At 36.1% G+C, this 20462-nt stretch overlaps 1 protein-coding gene across 2 annotated transcripts in view; it reads right to left on the reverse strand.

Moving 5' to 3' along the window:
* Positions 1-17738, reverse strand: part of LOC150101996 (uncharacterized) — a 141710-nt gene extending 123972 nt beyond the window's left edge. For both annotated transcript variants that reach the window (XM_090400122.1, XM_090400121.1), the window contains exons 1-2: positions 17640-17738; positions 11254-11284 (exon numbers count right to left, since the gene is read on the reverse strand). In XM_090400122.1, coding sequence (XP_090256248.1) covers positions 11254-11284; positions 17640-17652 — 44 coding nt within the window. In that variant the 5' untranslated portion in view covers positions 17653-17738. The remainder of the gene's footprint in view (positions 1-11253; positions 11285-17639) is intronic.
* Positions 17739-20462: the final 2724 nt, after the last annotated feature.

A 20462-nucleotide genomic window follows, 5' to 3' on the forward strand; every position in this document is an offset into this window, starting at 1 on the left:
GCAATTGCAAATTGCTTATTCTTAGATAAACTAGATATACTAAAGCAAATACTTCAATTGCCTTAGTATCCCATAATACAAAGCACACTTCCTTATGGATGTATAATGCTATGCATTAACACATTAACACTACTCAGACCTGTTTCAACCTTTATTGAGATCAGATCAGTGGAAGCAGACCCAGGAAGATACCAAGTTTGGATTATAATGGAGAAGTCATATTCCCATTTATTAATTGTGAAGATACTTCAGGTGCAACTATGTTTGCTTACACTTAACACCTAGTAGTGCACAAATTAGAATCCTTAAGATCCACCATGATTAGTGACCTGAACTCTGATCTCCTAGCTATATTTCAATGGAGTAAGGACAACTGTGTAGAATTCAATGCCAACAAAACTCAGTCCTGTCTGATCTCTTGCAAGAAAGTGTCACATCCCTTCCCCTTACCTTCAATAATACTAAGATATCCAAACACAATCAGATTTCTCTTCTTGGACTGATCTACACCTCTGTTCCTGGAACAAACACATTTCAACTATAGTTCCTATGGCCACCAAAAAACTTGTACTTTCTTGCACAAGACACTACTTCACACCTGATAACAATACAAATCCCAAATCCGAATACTCCCATGGCTATGGTGGCGATGCATCAAAATCCTCTCTAAGATTGCTTGATTATATCCAGAAGAGAGCAATCCAACAAATTTATGATCCCTCTTTCAAATACATTCAATTTCTGCCTTGTTCCTCCTGTACAATGCTCTGAATTGGCCACTATTCACTTCCCCAACTCTTTCAAAATCATTAGAACAAGAGCCACTGCTAACAAACACCCTTTTACAGTTAGTCTTGAAACTAACTTTACTACCTCCTCTTCCATTCCATCGACTTCTGTTCTTTGGAATGGTCTCCCCACTCTACCTTCCCCAAAGATTACAAGCTTCACCTGTTCAAGCAAAATGTGAACCGACTCCTCGTTCTTCTATTTCTCTTGCCCACACACAAACTTGGATTAAGGATTAACTAAGAATATAATTCATGACTTATTTTTTAATGGTATTAACAATACAGAAATTTTAAACAAAGAGATGTTTTATTTAATGCTTATATTTTGCTGAATTTCAACTCAGCATCATCAGAGCACAACACGCCTGTACATGCAACAGTGAGTAAGTGAAACAATACAATTGCAATAAATAAAACATCTATTTGTTTAAAATTTCGGTGTTGTTAATACCATTAAAAAATAAGTCATGAATAACCGTCAACACCTAAGCTTATCTCTTAGATTCAAGAATATAATTTCTTGGCAAATATAATTTACTTTGTAACCAAGTTAAAACTTTCTACAACTATCTCCGATCCAGAGTATTTTAACAAGGTGATACACCTGTTTACTCATATATGGGAAACATGACTTCCCTATTAATTCAAAGTTGGATATTCCCAGGCATAGCTCCCACTGATAACTCAAAAAATGGTCAAAACCAATCAGGATAGTGATTCTCCCTTAATGCATACTATTATGCAAGTCTGAAAGGAAGTGTGCTTTTCATTACAGAATACTAAGGCAACTCATGTAATGCATAGTCATCAGCTTCTACATAAAAGTAATGAAATCATGGAGATGCTACATGCACAACTTTGCTTATTTGAATAAAGGATTAACAAATAATATAATTTCATGGCAAGTATAATTTATTAAGAATGCTACCCAAAAGAAGGATGATAAATGATTCCTCTTTCATAGATGTTTCACAATCATTCCACCAATCCTAAGAACATGAACAGCTGATGGTTGACATGCTTATATAGCCTGTTCCTAACTTGTTCTGACATTTCTTTCTTTGTTCTTCCATCTACCTGTGTAAGAGAGTAGACGTAGATAGCATGAAATGAATGCGACCTTCAGCTGTTCAAGAAACCCAATTTCTTCTCTCTCTCTCTCACTAATTGCTTGGCCAAAATGTACTATAATGCTACAGAATTTGCATGAATGGGTAGGGTAAATTATGTAAAATATATTTCAGTAGGTTAATAAATTGCAAATAGCCAGTACAGTACAATATATTCAAAACTTTCCAGATTTCCAATGTGGTTACTGGCTACTAGTGACCTTGTGTAGCTCACAAATGCTGTTCAAGGAGGAGCACTATAAGGAATTAGTATCCAAAAATTTAATGTATTAAGGTAGACTTCCAGGGAGTCAGAGACTCATCAAGGGAGGCCACATACTACAAGCACTAGCTATCATACTTATTCTTGAATTAATTCACACTGCTTGCACACGCACCATCCAATGACAATCCATTCTAATCACGCACCAACCTATGAGAAAAATCTAGCCCTCTAAATCTAACCCATGCCCCTTCTTAGTGGGACTCATTATCAGCTTCCAAGGATGCCTTCTTGTCTTTTCTACACCCTCCATAAAATGAAAAATTCCATCAACTGAAATCTTGTATGACCCTTTCATAAGTTTGTAAGTCTCAACCATATCACCCTTCTTTCTCCCGTTTGCTAGTGTCTGCAGTCTACAAATTCTCAATCTGTCTTTAATGAGTATTCCACAATCGTGATATCATTTTTACCACTCTCCTTTGCACTCTCTCCAATATATCAGAATCACAATGGAAACCAGACCAAGTGAAGTCGTATCAAGACCTTGTAAAGAGGCAAAATGATGTCCTTATCTTTACGTGTGAAAGTTTGTTTCAGCATTGCAATTATCTTTTGAGTTGTATTTGCAATCTTTGCTACATGTCCCTGAACTTCAATTTGCTAATACTCCAAAATCCCTAGCCTGATCAGTTTCTTCTAGCATAATCCCACCAATATAATATAACATAGGATATCTAATCACATCCAAGTGCATGACTTTATCTTGCAGACTCATATCCCCTGTATACCACTTTTTGATATCTGTCAGTTCAGTTTGTCAGTCATTTTTTGATGTCGTCCTCTTATCCTCAAAACCCATATTCTCCAATTTATGCTAGTCTTCCATGCTGTATTCTGTCAAAAGCCTTAGCAAAATCCAAAAGTATCATGGTATATCCATTCCACTTGTCTAGTTCAATGGTAACATTATTATCGAATGTGAGCAAGTTGCTAAAACATGACCTTCGATTAGTAAACCCATGCTGTTCATTGCAAAGTAGATTCAGTCAACTGATTTCTGAATGCGAGCCCTAACCAATTTTTACAATCTTCACCACCACCACCCTTGTGCAATGGGATTACCATACATCCTTCCTCTGAGCCTCAAAGGAATAGCCAGTCCAGTTGAATAGTACTCTTTTAGTACCCATGCTGATATCCCATCAGTCCCTATTGCTGAATTGTTATTCAGTTTGTGCAATAGCTCTAATACCTCCTTTGTATACACCTGAGTTTCTTCATTCAGTGAAGAAGCAGCAGTGAACTCAATGTGCACACACTAGATTGATAGCTTTTAGTAAAAATGGGCACTCATTAGTTGAACAACCTCTTCTGCATCTGCCCTCACCCCGTTTGCATTCATATTCATTCATTCTTTTACTTGCTTGCAGCATATTGATAGAATTCTTTTGGTTGACTTTAGCATGCAGAGCCAGTTTATTTTCATACTCAGACTTAGCTTTCCATACAACAGTTGTGACTATTCTAGCCTGCTGCTTTTCATTTTCATAATGGATATCATCCTTATGGGTATTCCTTCACATCATACAATTCTTATGAATCTCTTACTTAATAAGATTACACATCCACTTGATTCCTACGCTATTTATTCTTCAAACTCTAGAGACACATTCTAAATATTGCATCATTTAAGTATTTTTTAAATGCTTCCCATGCACTGTTAATATTCTTTCCATCCAGCAACCAATACTATTCCACTGAACTCAGTATACTCCTCAGCTGGTCAAAATTTCCTGCTTTTAGATCAGCATGTAACCTTTTCTGAATGGAATAGTCATAAACTTAGTCACTTCCCAAGTGAGTACTGCATGATCACTGTAACCAACCAAAGGTAGAATAGTTACATCTTTAACCAAAACACCTTCTGACACTATAATCAAATCTAACACTCTTTGACCTCTAGTTCCTTCTGTCACATGATGCTTCAAGAAGGTGTCTTGCAATGGCTCAATAAATTCAGTTTCATTCTTATGAGATTTTACTCTTATTTATATTATGATTACTCTTTTTGCACCCACCGTCTCTATTTGATGATACGTTTCTTCATCACTAGCAACCGATCTGCCAGGGCTGTAACAACATCCCACTATGTAATTGATCTTGTTAGATTCCACTTCACACCAGATGGCTTCAAATTCAATACCACATGAAATACTGTTACTAGTACTACAGTCATAGGTCTCAACGCTAACTGAATTCAAGTCATTTGCATCATGCCCCTCCTCTGTTATCCTGCTATCCTTCCTAAAAATACTGTACCCTTTACACTCAATACCAGTTAGTATGTCTGATAGTCAGGTCTCACTCATGCCTACCATCCAAGGTACCACAATATTGACCAAGGTAACAAACTCTACACTTTTGTTTCTTATACTCCTAGCATTTGTGTATAGACATAATAATCTACTGCATGTTCTTTGGTATACTCTTGACTGCAGTCTGCACGACAGTTGGACAACTTACATATCTCTATTCTTCTCTAGTGCCTTATACATGTACATATCTTTGCACATGTTTGATAGGTCTGAACCAAGAGAACACAAAGTTGGAATTGTTCTCTCCCCGCAATCATTTCCACGATAATGCCAATTCCCGTTATTAGCACAATTATATAGCATTGTCACTCTTGCACTATTCTCACCATTCCTCCCATTATAATTTAGTTTCCCTGACTCTCCATGTTAGATCTCATACCAGTTATTAGTTTTCCAAGAGTCCTGATACCAAATGCTTTCAGGTGTAGGCTGTCTCGCTTATACAAATCTTCCCTCAAACTTACTACACACATTCAAAAATTCGCATCCATTCTTTGGCCTCACACATCGAATCGTTTGCCATCATAGCCCTTCTTAATTCATTTTTACCATATCGAGGTTCACTTTCTCACTCTTCCAATCACCTTTTCATATCCTCTCTCATACTAAACTTATCACCAGTTAAGTTAGTACCTAAAATTACTATCTCGTGTACTTTTGTACAAATTACAAATTGTTTGAGAATTATTTTTTAACTTTTACTCCTTGAAATTATAACCAACTCAACAACATGTTAGAGTTGCCGTACCTGATAACATCCTTCTTTTTACAAACATTACTTGCCAATCTTTTAAAAAACAATCACCTTTTTATTAAACATTAATAACTTTTATACTAAAGATAATTAGCAATTAGATGCAGATGAAATGAGCTATTCACTTTTTGTGAATATTTGTACTATAGTAAATATATTTTAATTATTAAATTTTGAATTAGTAATTAAAATCATTTTTATCTGAGTATAATAAATAAAAATTAAAATACATTTCTGATCACTTCTGTTTAAAAAAACCAAAAAACTAGAGTGCTTTGCATTTGTTAGTTAGAAATAAGTAATTTTTGGATAGATTTGTATATCATCAAATTCCTGACATGTACCCACAAGTGATGTACAGGGTATTATGTTAGTACTACATGAACTTTGTAAAAAATAAGTTATTCTTTTAATAGTAATTCAGTTATGTCATAACAGTACTGCAGTTGCTAACATTACCAGGATTTGACTGGATATGCTGCCTAAGCTTTGTTAACAGACCCATCATATGGTATGTTTCCTCTTTAAAAATCAGAATTTAGGTGCTTTACATACTTAAACTGCCAGGAAATACCATCTTGCCTTGATGAAATTAGATGGTTTAGGAAAACAAAAGACAGGAAAATAAGCAATAAAAGCAGACAAACCCTTAATCTACCATAAATACAACAGAATATATATATATATATATATATATATGTATATATATAGTAATCCCCCCAATTAGTGAGTCATTTTTTTTTTTCGATACCCAAATTCGATTAGCATGCCCATCTTAAAAATAAATGTTACAAATTTTCTATCTATACATTTTTATGGCTAACTATTTTAAAAAATCACTCACCAGAATGAAATAATTTAGTTACCAATTTAAAACATTTTACATAGTTATTTTGAATGGCATACTACACTACTTCCATGTACACTATGTTCCAAAATTTTACTGCCAAAATTCATGTCGTCTGCTATAGTACACCGACAGATTCAAGACCCTTCGCATGTCACAAAAAGGAGAATCCATTCCAATAATAGGGTAATCAATCCATCTTCTGGGATGAGTTGTTTATTATTACACATCGGAAAATTAACTTATATTTTATGATCATTGTAGTTTATAAAGTGAACTACAATGATCAATGATCTTGAAATAGTTATACAAGCAAACTATTTTTATTACAGGCAACTCCAGAGAGTCCTTAGACTCATCGAGGGAGGCCCCAAATCATATTCATCACAACTATTCGACCTTCATACAGTATCTATCATACCTCGCCTTAAACTCATTCACTGTCACAGCATCCACCACAGACTCTGGCACCCCATTCCACTCATTCACCACTCTAAAAGTAAAGAACCCAGCTCTAACACCCTTACTAACCACACTTTTGCTCAGTTTCCATGGATGTCCCCTAGTCCTCCCACAACCAGCCCTGTTCTCAAAAATATCTTCTGAATTAATTTTATAGAAACCCTTCAGTATTTTGAATGTCTCAATCATATCTCCCCTCCTCCGCCTATCAACCAATTTTTGCAACCCACAAATCCTCAACCTGTTCTCATAAGGTTCATTCCACAGACCTGCTATCATCTTGGTCACTTGCCTTTGGATCCTCTCAACCTCCTCCCCATCAAGAAGAAACCTAGGTGACCAAATCTGGGCACAGTAGTCGAGATGGGGTCTTATCAAGGCTCGATACAGAGGAACAATAACCTGCTTGTCAACGTATTCTTCAGCAACCAAGTGATTTGATGAGCTGATTTGGCCAATTTTGCAGTGTTCCCCCCCCCCCCCCCAAAAAAACTTCAACTCCTTATCCACCAACACTCCTAAATCTCGTGCAACTGCTGCTAATCTTTTCACCCCAAAATGCATAACCTTACATTTTGCCACATTAAATTGACATCCATTCTCCTTAGCCCAGACCGCCAATCTATCCAAATCATCTTGCAAAATTCTGACATCATCTGCATTCACTATTGCCCTATCCAACTTTGCATCATCAGCAAACAAATGAACTGTTCCTCTCAGATCCTTTCCTATATCATTAATGAACAAATTAAACAGCAGTGGTCCAAGAACAGATCCTTGTGACACACCACTAGTCACAGGCCGTCTTGTGGACTCTACTTCTGAATAAACTACTCGCTGATATCTCTCTGTCAACCACCCTCCTATCCATCTCACCAACCCTATATCCATCCCCATATGCTGCAATTTACTGATTAGAATTCCATGTGGTATCCTGTCAAAGGCCTTAGCAAGGTCCAGTAAAATCACTGTAAACCCATTACTCTTATCCAGTTGAGCCGTCACTGTGTTATAATACGTGAGCAAGTTACTGAGGCATGACCTACCCTTCACAAAATCATGCTGTCCCCGATACAGTATCCCATTTTCATCTATCCAATCTTGTATTTTCCTCTTGACTATTTTCTCCAAGACCTTGATAACGATTCCTGTTATGCTGATTGGCCAGTGATTTTCAACAGCAACCGTGGAAGAACCACCTTTATGCAGCAGAACTATTCCCCCCCCCCCGGGACTGACCCATCCCCGAGGCTCAAATTAAACAAAATGGTCAAGGGCACTGACAACTCTTTAGCCGCTTCACGTACGACACCAGCTGGTATATCATCCAATCCCACAGATGTATTGACATTGAGGTCTGTAATAGACCTCACCTCCACTTCATTCACCACAATTCCAGTATAAGCTGTTGGTTCTTCCATTCCTGCAATGTCACCACCTGGATGATATACTCTTGCAAAGTGCTCGCTCAGTAATTCCACTATATCGACTGATTTAATTACCTCCCTACCCTCAGCATTTTTTAAAATCATTCTGCATGAGCATTTTTCCTTTTACTTGCAACATGTTGAAAAAACTGTTTGGGATTCTCTCTAGCCTGCATGGCCAATTTTCTTTCGTAATCTGCTTTTGCTTTTCTTACCACCCTTGTTACCATCCTGGCCTGAGCTCTATACTGTTCCTGCGCCTGCTGGTCACCTTTCTCCTTAAATTCCCTCCACAATTGTTTCTTTTTTGCAGCTCAAGGTTAGTAGTGTTATTCATACATTTAATCCCTACTTGATTTATTATTCGGACTCTTGGTATACAGTCAACCATTACCTCCTGCAAACACTTCTTAACCACCTCCCATGCACTATCAACATCCAGCCCTTGCAGTTTTACATGCCATGGCATTGAGCCAAACACACACCTAAGCTTGTCATACTTACCAGTCCGGTAATTCCACACGTACCCTGTCTTAATTTTAAATTCGACTCCTTTAGCCACCTCCCAAGTCATGACTTTATGGTCACTCTCACCAATTAGTGGCAACATGGTCATGTTTGTTACAGCCACATTCTCAGTGGCAATTACTAGGTCAAGCACTCTCTGCCCCCTGGTATTTTCCACTACATGCTGTCGCAGATAGTTGTCCCTTAATAACTGCATAAAATCCAATTCCGTCCTCCCATAACAATTACCCTCCTTCCACTCATTTCTTCTATTTGCCTATGCATACTATCCCCACAATCTATTCCATCACCTGGTCTATAGCAGCATCCAATTGTATATTTTGTTCTGCTAGATTCTATCTCACACCAAACAGCCTCAAATGTGCTCTTTTCTCTATCTTGCAGTTCAACTTCTATACTCCTTGGCTGCAACTCATCAGCTATCATCAATAACACTCCTCCCCCCTTTTTATTCTCCCTGTCACTCCTGAACACGCTATACTCATTGCATTCAATCCCACTAGCCTTATCATCTTCTGTCAGCCATGTTTCACTAATACCAACAACCTGTGGCCTCAAAGTGCCAACCAAGGCCAAAAACTCTTCCTTCTTGTTCCTAATACTCCTGGCATTAGTGTACATGAATTGCAGAAGACCATTAGTCCCATCCCTAATTTGATGCCTTATACTAACTATCCCATTCTGATTTGTTGTCCTTCGTACTCGCTCAGGCATATTATACTCATTCATACACTCAACTGCCTCCCTAAAGTTTGCATATCTACTCCCCCCCCCCTAATAAATCTAGTTTCCTTGAGTCTGTACATCCACTTCCACATCATTCATCAACACTTTTTCAAGCCTCCGTACACCAACTCCATTCAAATGTAACCCATCCATTTTATATAAATCCTTTCGCCAATCGAACTCACTCCACACATCCACAAATTCCATGCCACTCTCCATGCATAAAGTCATTGGCAATTATGGCCCTCCTTCTAAACACTTCACTGTCATACCATGGTAAAATACTCAGCATCCTAACTCTCTCACTCTTCTCTTCTGCTACCTCAAGTAATTCCCTCACATCCTTATCATTTCCATTTGTCTTCTTTCAAATCATTTGTTCCTGCCACAATTATCATCTCTTTCACCCTGTTTTTGCACTCGAATAGATTCGCTGACGTTCTTTATGTTTGCACCCGGCTGGTACGATTTCGTCAAACTCTCAACTATCACACCTCTTAATAGCGAATCCCCATACAGCACTCGCTCCTTCATTTTAATGACGTTTACGAACATTCTATTATTTTTTGTAATAGACTTTCGCCGTTTATTAGTCGTACGTTCAGCGCACATTTTCCCGTACGCTCCAGTTGCCATTTTTGCTCTGTGTATCGCTCCGCTCAACCTTGCGATTTCACTACTCTCATTTGTCTCACGATTTTAATTACCGATCAAATCATCCGTTCTTTCTGTATTTCTACTTTCATTTACAATTTCAACGATGCTCTCACACTTATCTGGCACTACCTCGCAATTCCCTATCACACCGCCATTTTTTTCATTCTGACTATCGTTAACGATATCACTCTCGCCACCCGAAACACGCTTGAGATCCTCATTCTCCTTACACTTTCTGCACATAATAACTTCACTATCACTATCTAACCAGACTCCCACCACTCTTCGCAAAGCGTACATCTCACAGACAGCACATTGCATAAACTCTTTACATCAAAACTCTTAAACAAACATGGCGACCTGGCTGCCTTTTTTTTTTTTTTTTTTTTAATCGGTGCCATATATACGCTATCTTATCTTAAAATAATAATTAAAATAACACAGAAAACACACAAAAATCGCACAGACACACCAAGAAACAAAAAGCAAACAATACTACGTAAAATTCTAGTAAAAGTGCCAATGATAACACAAAATACTACTAATCTTTTCAGGAGCTCTCGACAAGCTGACAATCATATCATTGAATATTTTGCTTGTATAACAGTTGGGAAATTTTATCTATAAAACACATGATTTCGCATGTTGGCGACCAATTCGTACGCCCTTCATTTCTTTCTCCCCTTCAATGATAACGTCCAAGAGTTAATTAAATCTCATTCTGAAGAATTGAATGATTCCTAACTGCTAAATTTAGATGCACAGCGGTAAGATCCCGAAGAATATGAAGAAAATTTAACCACTGAGTCAGCCAAAAGAGATTTCACAGAAACAATTTGAAAATATTTTTCGTACAATCAAAGTTTTTAAGCAGCAATGCTTAGAGGCTGACCCTGATGAAGAGAGAAGCAGTCAAATTTGCATTAGAGGCAATAGGACCATACCATCAGTTGTATGAAAAAAAGCAACAAAATGCCTGCCAAACTACGTTAGCTCAATTCTTTGTTAAGAAGTAGAATAATAAATTTATATTCTGAATACGTTTTATTGTCTTTCAGATTTCATGGTTTTCCTTTAACTAGACCCTGAGACATATACCAATTCTTTTATTAAAAAATTAAGGGTCAAAAAAGAAATCTGAGGAACGAATTATACATTTTGCCATAGGTTATTATATTCGATTAGTGCATTTTCGATTAATGCGCCTGTTTTAAAGAACGCATTAGGTGCACTAATCGAGAGATTGCTGTATACATATATATCAGTCACAAAACGTTCAAATTAAGCTAAGTATGAAAAGAAGTTGACCTTTTACTTTGAAATTACATTAGGTTAGAATACAAATACTTACCCAGTCTGGGTAGTTCCATAACTGCTGTACTCTAAATAAAAGAAAATGTTCAACTAAATTAAGCTATTTATAAAATATCCTTTAAAGCACTGGTCTAACTAGCAATAATTAAATTTACTGGAACAGTCAAATAAAAACATAAAATATATATACAAAAAAAAAACATTTTATAATTCAAAAGAGCAGTCACAATATCATATCATAAACAGCAGCAGTTTATAGCTGCTATAGTTTGCCCACCAATTAGAGATCCTTCGACACTTCTGCGCATCTCAGAAAAAGGAAAATCCATTCCGATAATAGGGTAATCAGTCTGTATTGTGGGATGAGTTGTTTATTATTACCGGTCGGAAAATTAACTTCTCTTTTATGATTATTGTAGTTAACTATGTTGCTTGTATAACAGTTGGAAAATTTTACCTATAAAGCACGTGATTTCACGTGCTGGCGACCAATTTGGACATCATTTCTTTCTCCCCTTCAGCATGAACCGACTATTCTTGGAAAGACACGAAGCAGAGACCTACAAATGGTGGGCGAACTATAGTGCTATTATTGTTTTATTATTTTGAATTTACAGAAGCAACTTAGGCTAAGTATGAGACCAATGTATCATGTCTGAAAAGCATATTTGCCAGCCTGGTTGGCCAAGTGATTAGTGTATCCACTCTCCAGCCAAAAGGCTGCTGGTTCGAATCCTGCCATGGGCATGGAGTTTGTGATTGTCTGTGAAAATACTAGTGGTGGTGGGCAGTAGATGCAGTCGGTATAGACGATGCGGTTCACTGTAGTTGGTGGAGACAGAGAGTTGTAAAATAGATGCCCTCAATTGATGATTTTGGTGTCTTTAGATTCCTTGGAGGTGTCATGTAATATTAATAATAATCATTAATAATATATTCTTGTGGCCAGGTTCTTCGTCATCATCAAATTCCTGACATGTACTCTCAAAGGATGTACAGGATAATATGATGGTACTACATGATTACTAACTTCCTATCAACAATTTTCCTCCAAATCAATCCGTCATTTGTCAAGACTCCAACATTATCAGATCTTATATTTCTATTTTCAAAGTCACTTTTTACTATATTGATCCACCTATATCTTGGTTTTCCTCTAGGTCTTTTTCCTGCCAACCTGGCAGAGAACACTTGTTTTGTTAATCTTTCCACTCCCACTTTGTTTAAGTGGCCATACCACCTAAGATTAGCTCTAACACATTTCTGAATACTAACAATGGCAAGTTATTGCAATTGATGCCATCTGTTCATGCCCCTAATCTTTTTCAGGACATATCTGTGGTCCTAGTCTTTGGTCGGGTTCTCAGAAAAAAAAAAAACTAACACCTCTGTGAACTAGTGTAAAATTATGATTGTTAGGCTTTTATACTGCATGTATTATAAAATTACTAAAATCTAGTTCTTTCTTAGAAGAAATGGGCAGTGCTCAATTAATTATGCAAATTCCTTCTTGCCATGCAAGAAATGCACTCACCCAAGATCTTCCCATTTTTTTTTTTTGTTTAAAGAGCCAGTGATCAATGGTGCTGCATCTGTGTTTTCTTAAAGATTTTGTTCAGAAAGTTATTTTTCTAGCTGTTATATCTGTTCCATCTAAAATGCATGTTATATCTATCTGTTTTGCTATTATCACACTGGATGGAAATAGATTTGACTGCTGCTGCCAACAGGATGAGGGGTTGTAACCATTTAGTTAAACTATTATTGAACTATTGTAGTTCAATAGTGCATGCTTGGGACCTGTTGTTTTGCTGCCTTATAACAGTTGACTGACAATCTTTTTTTTAATCAATATTGATATTAACTCTTGGTTTATACAACAACAACACAAAAGCAGATATCATTCATAAAAATCATTATCCTGCAATACAGTATGCCTAAAACATTTTTAACAGGATTAGACATGTTTGCTGAATTTAATCATTCACGACCCACTTTTTCTTTTCTTTTTTTTTTAATTTTAGCCAATGATTAATCTCTCCCTCCAGATAAATAACTAGTTATTGCACTCTCTTCTCTACTTATCCTGCTGGCCATATCAAAATAAAGATGCTGTACTATACCATACCAGACCATTTATTATCATCAAAAGACCTCCATGGAGTCAATATACTCATCGTGGGAGGTTCCGCTCTTACCACTTCTCCCTGTCTTCAGATATTCCAAGAAAAATCTTATCTACATTAATCTGGTAATTACCCCTTACCAACTTATGTCTTGATCATCTTCCCTCTTCCTTCTATCCACTAAGCTCTGTAACTTGTATTCTCAATCTGTCCTCATATTCCACAGACCAGAAACCAACTTAAGTCAATCATCTCTGAACCCTCTCCAACATCTCAAAATCCTTTTGTAAACCAGGCAACCAAATCTGTGCACAATAATCCCTATGTAGCATGATCAAAGCCTTGTACAATGGAATCACAATATCCTTACTTCTACATGTCAGTGTTCTCCACATTATTCCCATAATTTGCTGTGTTGCCCTTACCATTAGCAAAATGCCCACGAAATTTCATCCCTACCCATCATCATCATCATCCCCAGATCTTTCATCTCCACTAGTCCTATACTCTGCATCCCATCATTGCTTTCCAAATTTTAAAACCTCACACTTTGCTACATTAAACTGACACCCCCCCCCAAACATATACTTGCCCATTCAGACAGCCCATTTAAGTGCTATTATTATTGGAAAGGGCTTAAATGCATTCCAACCATTTAAGCCCTTTCCAATGCTATTTACATGCAAATTAAACAATAATGCCCCCCCCCAAACAGACCACACTACTCGTGACTTTCCTCTTCTAGGATATCACTCCCTCATACACAACCTGCTGATACCTATTAGACAGCCAATCTCCAATCCAAAGCACCAATCTACTAACCAACCGAATCGGTTCCAATTTAACTACTAGTTTGTCATGGCAATCTACTGACAGCCTTTGCAAGATCAAAAATACTACTGTATATGCAAGGGGTGCATATACTACTGTATATGCACCCCTTGCCAAATATATTCCTCACCTTGTTATAATAAGTAAGCAGATTGCTAAAACACAATTTTCCTTTAACAAACCCATGTTGTCGATTAAAAGGAATTCTGCTAATGTCAACCCAGTTCTGAATCCTTTACCACAACTCCAGACAAGCTGACTGGCCTATAATTCAAAGCCTTAGTTTTACTAAGGCTTTGAATTATAGGCCAGAATTTTCCAATCAAATTTGGGATCTAAGGCTTTTCTAAATTTTGGATTATTCATAATGAAGATCCACAATACATACAACATTAATAATATACTGTTTTATTTACCCAATTATAATACTGTATTCATGTACTTACCCATGTAATCTCAAAATATAATCTACATCCCACAAGGGAATGACTACAACTTGCTAGATTAAAGAGATGGAAGTATCTGTGCTCTGAGCATGATAAACCATGGAGATTAGAAATAGCATGAGTTGGCATATTGAAAAGAATTATAAAACCAAAGGAAAAATCACATGAAAAACTTTATTAGATAGAATTTTTGCCTAAGTACAACACAGTATGGCAATTACACATTAACAAAATTCTGAAAAGCACTACCTAATGTAAGATAACTATTAAAGGTCAATTTCCTAGCTTTTTATAAATATATATATATATATATATATATATATATATATATAGACAAAAACAGGAAAGATTAACTGATTAAAAAGTATTTCCCACAAAGGGGATAGACACAGACCATCAGATATATTTAAGTTATGAACTATATTCTGTTCGGGCTCGTGGTATTTAATATAAGATTTGTGTTCTTTTTGCCACATAAAAGCAATCTTCCTATTTGTCTGAAATAAGATAACCCATAAGAGTTAGGAACCTGGTAGATGCCAGAATAATTAAGAGGTGGAAGCTCGTCCTTAAAAGCGAGAAAGGTGGAGAATATTCTGATGGGGCAAAAGGTAACAAAAATATTCAGCAGTTTAAAAAATTTTTCTATGCATTCACTAATACCATACACATATGGGATAGGAATGCAAGTTACTTCTGTGAAGAGGAACCATAACTGTTAAAGCTCTTCTCATGAAAGAATCCTTAAAACCGTTATATAAAAAGTGGAATTAATATGTTGTAATTCTTTCTGTAATAATCTGGTTAAGAACAAAGAATGGGCACGATGTACTAATGTTTTAATAGTTCCAACCTTTTGACTAGGATGGTGATAAGATTCACCATGGATATAACGCAGTGTATATCCATTCTGAAACTCATCACTATTCTAGTCAAAAGGCTGAAATTATTAATATGTTAGCATCTTGTGCTCATCCTATTATATCCATGCTGAATCTCATTGCCATCCTAGTTTTGAGGATGGAACTATTGAAACATTAGTTTTTTTTCCCCTGACATCTTATTTTGGACAAACAGGAGGATATGCTTTTATTCCACTAGAACAAGTCTTATGTTAAACAGCATGAGCCTGAACAGTCTGGACTTGCAAGACATGCTACTGACACTAAACAGAGTTCAATAGAACACCAGTTCTTCATAAGTTTTACAGTTGTCTTACATTAACTACTTGGGTGATGCTTTTTAGAATTGTCTATGCTAATAGTTTTTCATGTGAGTTTTCCTCTGATTTTTTTTCAACTTGTTTCATAACATAACTGGCAACTTTTTAAACATGCTCTTAGAAATTTCTCAAAGCTCATCATGATAGACACATTTCTGGTTGAGTGGGCCTCTGACAATGTCTGTTGACTCAATTCCAAATAATAATAAATTTAATTGTGAACTTGTGATAAACAATTGCATTAGAAGAGAACAATATTTAATGTGGTGTACAACTGGAGCAAGGTGATTAGGCTCTATCACTATGATACTCACTGGCCACCTCGGCTTCTTAGAATCAGGAGGTAATGGAGAGGATCCACAATAGTGATGGTCTGTAGTGATCCCTATGAAGATAGCCATAAAGTTTGTGGGTTGAAGTCTGGTTGACAGGTAGAAAAGAGAGAATATGAGACTACTAAAGGGGTTCTATAAGATTAACAAAAAATTTTTCAATAAATGACAAGTGGAGAGAGAGAACTAGGAGTCATCCCTGTAGGAGTACCGTTAATAAAGGACATGCAGGCAAGAAGAGGAAGACCAAGAACAGATTGGATGGGAAATATTAAGGACTGGACCTTTTTGTCCTATGAAAAATGCAAACACAAAACCATATACATGGTGGAAACTCATGTGTCAACCTCCTGGAAGGAGATGACATCTGACAAGTGGCTAGATTTTTTGCTTAGAGTGATCAATGATCAGAATGGACTGCCAGACAGTTGTGAGTGCCCTGACAATAAGTTTAAGGCGAAGATACAATAATCATTTGTGTTGCGTGATCGATTAGTCTCCTACAGTGTCTTTTGACTTCATGGAGAAGTCAATAATAATAATAAGCACAACTTCACATTGATCTTGCATTTTCTTTTCATCAAGTAAACACTACTGCAAGTGTTGCAAAGAATTGGTGAGAAGTAGATGACATGCAGTAGCAACTGAATGAATAGTAAACAAAATGCAAAAACGTTAAACTTCTTTACTACTGTACTGAAGTGACTGATTCTGTCAGTGCAGCCCTGTAGCCTAAAACCTTTTTTTTTTCTTTTTTTTAATCTGGACCCTCAATTTAATAGGCAATGGTGTTTCACCCATCTGGTTGCTATAAATTACATTAATCAACTCCAGATCTTCATTCTGGGTGAAATGCTATCTTGATTACTAAGTCATCCTTATAAAATGTTCAAGAAATATTCTATTAATGAAATATTAACTCGCACGAAACTGTTAACATCAAAAAAAAAAAAAGTAAGCTGCTTAAAGATGACAGCGAATGCATTTAAACGTAGCCAGCAGAATTCACTTTCTATGAATGTAAATCCAAAGACAAACCACAAAGTTGGAAATAATAAGAACAAACGTAATCTTAAATAACTAGCCACTTGAAGAAAATCTGGATTTTAAGGAAATGACTATAAACCTTCACATGATTAACACAAAACAAAAATACGGAAACTGTACTATTCCTATACTTTTATTTTAAATGCCTTACATATGTACAAGTTCCTCAACAATACAGGCAAAATTTACAAACTAGAAAAAGGATTAACAATACAATATGGCGGGTTTCGAACGTATCACTGATTACAAGTCTTCTTTGTTCAGAATCTGTACGGTTAAAAAAAACCAAAAAATAATTGCAACGCAACACTTGCTCATATATTGTAAGTCCTATATGTAAAATACACCGCTACAAATATGATCTGGTTACATACTTCAAACAAAATTCTACATGAACACGAAAACATTCAAAAACTTACGAGAATCCGTCATTTTTGTGAAGAACTTCGCCTTCCTTCGTACACTGGCTAGAACTAGTTTGCAGGTACTCTCGTTCCCAAAAGCAAATGTTTAAAGAGAATCCTGCTTCAAAAATCGTTTCTCCAACAATTTTAAAGATGGAAAGAATAGCTTTAGATTTGATGCATAAAATTGGCCGGGCAAGCTATCATAAATATATTAGGCAATAAATAACATATACAGTATAAACTACAACATCAATCAATCATATCCGTAGTGTACTTCTAAAACTCTCCCTCTAGTTCCGCTCTCTATTTATATAAGTCATGTACTGCTATTATTATTATTATTATTATTATTATTATTATTATTATTATTATTATTATTATTATTATTATTATCTGAGACCTTCAGGGAGTCAAGATCTCACTGTAGGAGACCGTACATCATTCACGCTAGTTGTCATACTTGAACTCATTCACACTGGGTGCTCATTCACTCATTCAACAGACAAACAGTTCCACTCTCTCTGTGTTAGAGAAAAATCTAGCTTTTACCCACACACAAACTTACGTCCAGGTGTTCCTTACATTATCTTCTCCCTATCTTTCATATAACTAAAATTTCGTCAACTGATGACCTATAGCACCCTTTTAAAAGTATGTGAACCACTATCACATCATCTCCACTTTCTGCTATTTACCATTTACCAGTGTCTGTTGAGTACATACTCTCAATTTGTGCTCGTAATATGCATTCACTAATCACTATGTCTATCTCTCATGCTATTCTTTGCACTTTTTTTTCGCATCTTCTTTATTTCATCTGAACCCATGAGACCAGATCTGCATGCACAATTGTCCAGATGCCAAAACCTTGTAAAGAAGCAAAAATGATGACTCCCTGATCCTAAGTCAATGTTCGTTTTCAAGATCTCAATTAACTCTGGGTTGTATTTGTAATATTTGCAATGTGTCCTTTGAAATTCAATTTTCTATCCCAAAACTACAAGATCCCTAGCCTCGTCTCTTCTTGTAGCATAATCCCAACAATACAATATACCATTGGCAATCACATCACGGCGAAGTGCATAACTCTATTAATATTGCATTCACAGTTGTTGTCATTTCAAATGATTATTCTGTAAGCAATGTACATCCTGATTGCCCTGCCTATATTTGCATCAGCAGCAAACAATTGAACATCATCTGTGGCAGGTACTTCCCAATATACAGTGAATAACTAGGGTCAAAGGACTAGTCCTTGAGGCAGGCCACTGGTCTCTTTAAATCTAGTAGTGTCACGCCCATTATGTACCACTTTCTGATATCAAAACATCAGTCAACAGCTTATATTCTAATCTCATAATTTCCAGTTTATATGACAGATTTTCATGTAGTATCCTATTAAACAATGCACTATGATATTGTAAAGTCTAACAATATCATAGTGCATTCTCTTTATCCAATTCAGCCAAATTCTTTCCATACTTTGTAATACTATAAAATATGAGAATAATGCTAAATTATGGCCTTCATTAAGTAACGCCAAGCTGTTCTTTGCATATTGTAGGAGGTCTGGGAACTTATTTCTGTATGTCATTTCTAACCGAATTCTCTAAAATGTTTCCCAATAATTCACAGATTCAAATAGGTTGGTGGTGAGACACATTGTATTTTGCACCAGTCCTGTACATAGGAACGATCATATATTCCTTCCACTCCTGTGGATTCTTTCTGACCTGAGACTCAAGTTATACAAACATGGCAAGATTCAATCCAATATGGCTGAAAGTTCCTTCTCAGACAAGAAAAGGTTAGCTTATTCTTCCTAAAATTAAGCTTTCTAATTCCGAAACTCAAGACAAATCGACAGTGGGGTTCATAGAATTATCAGACAATAACATACATTATAAAAGACTACAGCAGTTGACTGCCATACTCTCCTCCCAAAATACTAATAAAATCATTGATAGCATTAGGCCAGCTAGGTGTGCTGTTCACGAGTTGACATGGCCATGAACTAGTCTTCAAAAAGACATTTGCCAATTTATTTATATTTATCTTTTATAAAATGCAGATGCAACGTTTTTGCTTACTTTTTCCAAACAAATTAAAGATTTCTCATCATTGCGTCAAAATCGTACGTTTCAATATTGCGTCAAAATTGTTATGATTGAATTACATGAATATTTACATCATTACTAATCTCCTATGGACAATTTTTCTCTAAAATTAATCTCTTATCTCTTATCTCTTATCTCTCAGCACTCCAGTATTATCATATGTTAAATTACGTCTTCTAAGGCGCTACTTACAGTATCGATCAACCTATATTTGGTCTTCTCCTGGATTTTTTCTTGCAGTCCTGTAGTGCAGTGTAGTCTGCCCTCCCACAATGAGTCCTTGAAATCTCTGGAGGTGTCAAGTAATAATAATAATAATCCTGACAAACAAATATTTGTTTTTGTAACTTTTCATATCCCATTTTGTTTAAAAGACCATACCACCTGAGATTACTTCTGCTTACACATTCCTAATATCCTCATTTTAATATGATTCTGTCATTAATGTTCCTTGTTTCCTTCCTCTAATTTTTCTAATAACATTGATAACTTCAGTCTTTAGCCTTCCATCAAATGTTTTATTTCTAATCCAGCTCTAATATTAATAAGTTAAAACTGGTTTGAACACTGTCTTCTATACAATTAGTTGTGTTTGGACTACTTTCTTTTTTATTCCATACAGATTTATTCCCTCACTTCCTACTATACGAGTTTTCTAATTCGGATTTTTGTTGAACCGTCATTTTGCCATCTTTTCTAAATTTGTCTAAACACTTGA

The sequence above is a fragment of the Typopeltis vanoorti genome, chromosome 11 (assembly GCF_054136105.1).
Source record: "Typopeltis vanoorti isolate ZY-2024b chromosome 11, IOZ_Tvanoo_1.0, whole genome shotgun sequence".
Taxonomy (NCBI): Eukaryota; Metazoa; Arthropoda; class Arachnida; order Uropygi; family Thelyphonidae; genus Typopeltis; species Typopeltis vanoorti.